Source organism: Pterocles gutturalis, unplaced genomic scaffold (assembly GCF_000699245.1).
Source record: "Pterocles gutturalis isolate BGI_N339 unplaced genomic scaffold, ASM69924v1 scaffold10160, whole genome shotgun sequence".
NCBI classification, from domain to species: domain Eukaryota; kingdom Metazoa; phylum Chordata; class Aves; order Pterocliformes; family Pteroclidae; genus Pterocles; species Pterocles gutturalis.
In genome coordinates this window covers 48,648-55,981 of record NW_010140804.1, presented here as the reverse complement: position 1 = coordinate 55,981, position 7,334 = coordinate 48,648, and the positions used below count along the sequence as shown (strand labels likewise).

At 40.1% G+C, this 7,334-nt stretch overlaps 1 protein-coding gene across 1 annotated transcript; it reads left to right on the top strand.

The window, feature by feature from the left end:
* Positions 1 to 3,376: 3,376 nt before the first annotated feature.
* RGMB (repulsive guidance molecule family member b) lies at positions 3,377 to 6,696 on the top strand (the record flags this gene model as incomplete). Its single annotated transcript, XM_010083810.1, has 2 exons — positions 3,377 to 3,591; positions 5,726 to 6,696. Coding segments are annotated over 2 exons (884 nt in total), but the record flags the coding sequence as incomplete, so codon positions are not given.
* Between the last annotated feature and the right edge of the window lie 638 nt (positions 6,697 to 7,334).

Genomic DNA, 7,334 nt, shown 5'->3' with positions numbered 1-7,334 from the left:
ACACTCTGCATCATGATTGAGTTCTGAAGGAGTGTAAAATCAGGGAATGAGGCCAATCTGGGTAAGCTTTGCAGAAGAAACTTGGGTGTCTTGAAATCTGCTCCAGTGGCTTTTTTTAAAGATTCTTAAGTAAGTACGAGACAAAGCTGCATTTCACAATCTGCAGTAAGCTTTTATCCTCAGTTTTGCTGAAGTCTTGCAGAATGTTCTTTGCTCCTGATAGTACTGGAGGAAAAAGTTGAGAGTCCTCTTGTGTACAAATTCTGTGAGTGGCTAGGGTGTGATGGTAGTACACACTTTAGCCACATACTGAGAATGATTGACTATGGTAGTGTGTTATCCTGGAATATGTCTTCTCAAACAGATGACCAAGAGGAGAACTTCAGGAGATAAATGTGTGTATGTACTGGGGGAAAGTACATGTTTTAAAGGGTGTACCTTCTGTCTGTATTTATTCTCAATGTTCTTGTGTTTTTCTTTGACTTGCCATTCTGGAAAAAGTGGTAATACTTTTTTTCTCTTGTATAACAGTGGTTTAACGTGCCTGCTGTTGCACAAGTGCAGCTAAGTGTGTAGAAGCCGTTAAATGGAATAAGGTGTATGTTTTAGGATATTAGAAATGTTGCTAATGCTAGTATTTGTTACAGGTAGTACAGTCCTCAATTATTTTTTCTCTGGCAGATAATCAAACTTATCAGCACACATGTCTGTAGGAAATGAAAGTTATTTGAATGTACAAGTGATGTAGCAAGATAAGTTTTAGTATCTAATGCACCCTCTTGACTCCTTTATTTCTTTATGGAACAGAAAAGACTTGTTAACCTGCTCTGCCACTGCTAGTTTAATTCCTCTAACATTTTTCTCTGCAAGTATTCCCTTTTGGTTCTGGTGATGGACTGACTGCTTCTGGATGCACTTTACTATTTTGGCCACAAAGTAGCTTAAGGCACCTCTAAAGAGCTACCAAGAAAAGTTCAGTGACTTATCTGTGTAGTGTTTTTTTCCCTAGCTGAGAGCATGCAAATAGGTCTTCTACCTTCTTTGTAAGAAAAGTTTCCAGAACATCATCCATTTTTAGTCTTGCTGCTTTTCTGTTGTATATATTTGAGATAGAAATTTAATGGGAAACAATAACAAAGGTTTATGCTGAACTTAAATTGTGCAGTAGCCAAAGCAAATACTAAATTGCTAACTAGCCTACTAAATCCATTCTAAAACAGACATAATGAAAGCAAAGCCATAAAGAGAAAATATACTTTCTCCTGAATGTGCTTTTTTAGAGGAAGTGATTTAAGAAGCTGTAGTAATAGGATATTTGATCTTCACCCCATATGCAGTGCACTTTTGAAAGGGGTGTACCATCAATTGGCCTTATAGGTAGTTATTACCTTCAAATTTATCATAGCTTTCTGGTCTACCAAGCTTTAATGGAACCAGCAATGAAGGGAACATTGTGTGTAAAGTAAGTTGCCTTCTCTCCCCAAAACCTATAAGATTTGAGTAACCCCAACAGTCTGAGGGTTATCCAGTATGTTCATAGAGGACATATATGTTTGTAAAGGACGAGAGAACTCTAGGAGGAGATTGTGAAAAACAATGTGAAGAAAAAAAGTATGTCTCCCCCACCCGTGCACTGTGCATATGGCAGGAAAGTATGAAAAGCAGGAAAACTCTTCCTTTAATGCCTTTAATTGGAAGGGCACATCCTCGTGTGGGAGTTGTGCATTTATTCGCAAAATACTCTTGGCAGTTTGTTTGTAGGTGTTTTGTGGTGCCCATAGTGACAACATCTGTTTCTTCACAGTGAACAAAGCTATTTTATTTTGTGTGGTCTAGCTGAAACTTGAAACTCAATTTTTTTGAGTTTGTCTAATGTGCTTATGCCCCTTGGCATGGGATCCTAGGGCCTTTCAAATGGAGAATGAACGATCTTCACCAAGTAGCTGGGAAACTGAGTTCAATCTCTCTTTTTCTTTCTGACTTCCTGTATGAGTTTTGGGTAGGTCACTGGCATCTTTATGTCTGATTTCTCCAGCTATAGACAAAGTGCTCCCCTGTCTTGGGAGCTGTTTTGGGATTTCCTGAGGATAAATAACTGTTACAAGGGGCTGTAGAGGGCACATGTGGGCAGGGTATTGTGGAACGCATTAAGAAGAAGGGATTTTTTTATTATTATTTATTATGTGCTTTATTTGGAGGGGTACAAAGTCTCTATTGGCTTTCATTGCTGTGACAGGTGTTCAGGATATTGCCAGTGTAGTTGTCCCTGAATAGCAAATGAGGCAGAGATGCTTGGGCTTGCCTATGGAAAACTTTCCTTTTTGTTTGCAGTAATTGGAAATGGAGTTTTCCTATCCAGGTGCTCTGTAGTGAGTAGCTTGAGGGGGAGAGAGTGAATGGAACGAGAGAGAAGGGAAAAACCATAGAGCTTTTACTGTAGTGGATTTACTGGGCATAAAGCTTTGAACTTGGGAGTTGGTGGCATTAGCTGAGTAGGGGAGTTTTGGGTATAATTGTTCTTTTTCCTGGAGTCAAAACATCTAAGTATCTCTTTTGTGGCATGGTTTCTATTTTTGCAGGAAATAGTTGCAGACTGAACACAGTGTACTTAGTCTCTTCTAATCAACACGAAAACATTTGTCTTTCCGTTACCGTTCAGTAGTTCTTCTAAGTAGGAGCATCAGATAACTGATCACGTGTGATTAGTATTTTAATCTTTTGGGCATCCTGCTTAAGGTAAAGATGATTTTGGCTTTTTTTTCTCAGAAGTAGTACGTACTACAGTTTTGTTGGAGGACATCATAGTATCATACGATCACTTAGGTTGGAAAAGACCTTTAGGATCATTAACCTCACACTGCCCTGTATGTTAGGGAGTGTTTTGACTGTCTAGAGCTTGACAATGGTGATAAAAGAGTTAAATGTTTATGAGTAAGAATCCAAGAAAAGGCCAATAAGGCAGCTATCATGGTGGCAGGCTGTTTAGACCACCCAACCAGGGTGAAGAGGCAGATGAAATATTGTATAAGCAGCTGGGAGAAGTCTCATGATTGCTAGCCCTTGTTCTTATGGGGGACTTTAAATACAATACAGTCTAAGGACGTTCCTGGAGTGTGTGGAAGATAGCTTCCTGACACAATTGCTGAGTGAGCCAGCTAGGGAAAGTGCTCCACCTGGACCTGTTGTTTGTGAACAGAGAAGGACTTACAGGTGATGTCATGTTGGGACACCATCTTTGGCATAGCTATCACAAAATGATAGTTTTTGATTCTCAGAGAAGTAAGGAAGGGGGCTAGCAGAACTGCTGCCTTGGACTTTGAGAAGTCAGACTTTGGCCTGTTTAAGGGCCTGGTTGACAGAGTCCCTTCCTTGGTAGGCAGTTCGGAAGGGCAGAGGAGTCCGGGAAGGCTGGATATTCCTCAAGAAGGAGATCTTAAAGGCACAGGAGAAGGCTGTCCCCATATGCTGAAAGATGAGCCAGTGTGGAAAAAGACTGGTCTGGCTGAACAGAGAGCTTTTGCTGGAAGTCAGAGGAAAAAAGGAGTTGATGACCTTTGGAAGAAGGGGCAGGCAACTCAGGAGGACTACAAGGTGAGGTTATGCAGGGAGAAAAATAGAAGGACCAAAGCCCAGCTAGAACTTAAGTTTGGCTACTACAGTAAAAGAGAGTAAACAATATTTCTATAAACACATTAGCAACAAAAAGAGGGCTAAGGAGAATCTCCATTCTTTTCTTGCAGAGCAATGCAAATGTGCTTGAGGAAGTAGGAATGCTTCTTTGAGCGGGCTGAGATACCAATCTGTTTCATTGGAACTGTTATATAAAATATAAGACCTGATTTACTGCTTGAGGCTCTGGATTATATGCAGAAATACTAATCACTTGACACATCTCAGGTTTCTCTTTGGGTTGCTGAGCTTACTTCACTAAGCATAGAGTTGTGAGGTGGTCTGTAAAATAACAAGGGCACTTGTGCTTTTTCTGGATTTTGGGCATAGGCATTCAAGCTTAGCTGTGGCTCACAGACATCAGTTTACCAAATTGCTTGACTATAGGTGGCCTCAAGCTCTCTGTATAACTGGTTAATGCAGAGAAAAAACATTGGAAAATTCCAGTCAGAGAGCACCAGGGGGAACGTATGAAATTGAAATAGCAAGTGTCATCCATGTGTGTGAGACACACAGAAAGACTGACAAGAGCATCAACCAACTGGGACAAACCAAACATTGAAAAGTAATGTAATACTGTTTAGGGTATGTCTGCATACTCCAAAGGAGGAATTGTTGCAGTGGGAGGAGGGAAGACTTTTGTTTTATACAACTGGTATGGAGAGGTGAGTCTAATGAGAGTTTTTATTCAGATTGTCTGTAATCAGATGTTTATTTAACCTCTGTCTCTTTCTTCAAACCAGAGGGGCAGGAAACAAAAACTGTTGTGCAGAATTGTGTTGATTAACTGAAAGTAAAATGTGAGATTGCTATAGAGTAGATTTTAAAGTAAAAGTGTAATGTTGGATTGAAGATGCCTTCTAATATGTTTTGGAGTACTCTTAAGCAGTGTGCTGCAAGATTCAATCATAGACTATAAGTAATTTTGATGTTACCAGTAAATGATTAAAATAATTATTTAAATACCTAGTCCTGGTGCAAAATGCCCTTTGACCTATTCAAGAAGTCACTCCCCTCTGAAACTGTAAAGGAAGTAGCATATCTGTTTCTAATATTTACATGTGATTCCTCATTACACTTTTTATTTTAGGAAAAGCCACTAGGCACTCCAAACTTGGTCTGCCAAATAGCCTACTTATTCCCTTCAAGTAGGACTGGAGGATCTACTCTTTCTGTTGTAGCTTATTCAAATAAGTGTAAAGGTTTAAAAGGCCAGTTGTAATCTTAAAAGAATGAGTAATTACTTTATGCTCCTGGTTTCTGTGTTGGAAGTCACTCTTCAAAGGTATGTCTTTAAGTATCTTTCAGCCTTGCTTTGGTTCTCCGTGGACACATTTTCTAGCAACAGTGGACTGGAAGTGTCCTATCTCCCAGTTCCTAGAACTAATGGATTCAAAAGCCCTAAGCAGTTATTCAACTAGTTGTTCTTCCTGGTCATGCATCTCTCATCTCCCAGCTTGTTGTGTTCATGGCTGATAAAGCACTAAATGCCTCATTGCTTTTAAAATATTCTCACACAACTAATCCTGGCAACACATCTAGCAAGTGTATGGTATCGCAACAAGGGTCATATGGTCACTGTAAAAGGAATGATGAGATTATCGTGAGTGGGGGAAGCCGAGTTCTCTTGCACCTTTCCATAATTTCTCACAGTCTCATTCTGATTTTGCTGCAGTGGCTAGCATTGTGGGAGTTACTTGGCAATTACACTTCTCTGTGACTGCAAAGTGTTAAGAAACCATCAGGCAGGAGAGAGTTGTGATGCTTAATTAAATATAAAGCCTTTTCCTTTCCTGACTTTGTGGCTCTTGCCACATGCTAATAGTCTTCCTTCCAAGCCAACTCAAGAACAAATTTAACAATCGCCATCTGGTAAAATATTGCTTTAAGGATATATACAGACTGGTTTTGTTTAGGCATGAGTTGGGGGCAATCATCAAGCTCTGAGCTAGCGGTCAGTCCCATATATGTTCAGCTGCAAAGTGGAAAAGGGATTGAAATGATGGGGGTTTTTTTTCCACTAACTTTGATTTTTTTTTTTTCCCCTCCCACCCAGATAACTGTTATCTTTAAGTCATACCAAGACTGTACAGATCAGAAAGTATACCAAGCAGTGACTGATGACTTGCCTGCAGCTTTTGTTGATGGTACGACAAGTGGAGGTGATGGGAACACCAAGAGCTTGCGAATTGTGGAGAAAGTTGGTGGCAAATACGTCGAAATGCATGCCAAGTATATTGGGACCACAGTGTATATACGCCAGCTTGGGCACTACTTAACATTGGCCATTCGTATGCCTCAAGAGTTGGTCATGGCATATGAGGAGAGCCAGGACCTGCAGCTGTGTGTGAACGGTTGCCCTTCAAGTGAACGTATTGATGATAGTGGCCACTTACCATTGCCTGTGATGGGGCAGTTGCTCCCTCAGGGTGGTGCTGCTGCTCCACGGTTAGCATATACACTGGAAACTGCCACAACCGAATGTCATGAGAAGATGCTGGTGAAGGACATCTATTTTTACTCATGTGTATTCGACCTACTCACCACTGGTGATGCTAACTTCACAGCTGCTGCTCACAGTGCCTTGCAGGATGTGGAGGCATTGCACCCCAGAAAAGAGCACTGGCATATCTTTCCCAGCAGTGGAGGTGGAGGTGTGGGCAAGGATAGCAAATTCTGTGTCAGTCTTAGACTTGTGTGCTTGATCCTTGTTGTGTTCTTCTAGGTTTTTTGTCTATAACAAAGTTTTCAAATATATATTGTAATAATATATTGAGTAAAGATGAGTATATATGTATATACCATGTATAATAGGGGATGTTTTGTCTTGGGACACCCACCAGATTGTACATACTGTGTTAACTGTTTTCATGTATGTTTGAGGTAGTATTCTTTGTACCTATTTGTTTTGCAGTTGGTAAAATGTTTTATAATATTCCTGCATTGGGATCTGATGGAAAGCACTTTATTTTTTAAACATTATGTATTTATGTATGTATATCTGAGTAACTGTGTATTATGCATATAAACATGTTCTCCCTCTAAGTACTACTTGGTTTAACAATTTTTTTAAACTGGATTAATTTGTGGGTTTTTTCTATCATTTCTCTTACTCTAGAGACAGCACTTCTCTTGTCCTGCAATGACATGGGTGATTTGATGGGTTCACTAGTTAAAATCATTAAGAATGGAATTGTATTCTGTCCCTCAAACAAATGGCGTCCCTTCTTTGAGGGGAGAGAGTGAAGTGTTTCCCATTAGCTCAGGTGACCATCTTGGATAACATGAATTACAGAACCTTTTTTGTAATTCTGCCATTTCCTAGTTTCATGGCATCAGTTTCAAAGGCAGAAAAAGGAATGTGTTGGAGTGAGACTTATGTAGCTTTACATAACCAGTAGAAAGATAATTTTAAAAGACATTAATGGGCTAGTCGTGTAAGCATGTAATATAACTATTGCAGCTGCCTCTAACCAGGAGGGATAGGCTGTTCTCCAAGATGGGCTGGAGAAAACACAAGCCTGAATTCTGTCCCTTGCTTAGGTGCTAATTCTGTCTATATGTTCAGAAGGGGGAGGGGAATGAGGCCACAGGCTCTAACTACTTTTGCTGAGGAGCTAGGAGAAGAATGATTTGGTGGCCTGAAGGTTGTTTTTACTTATTGC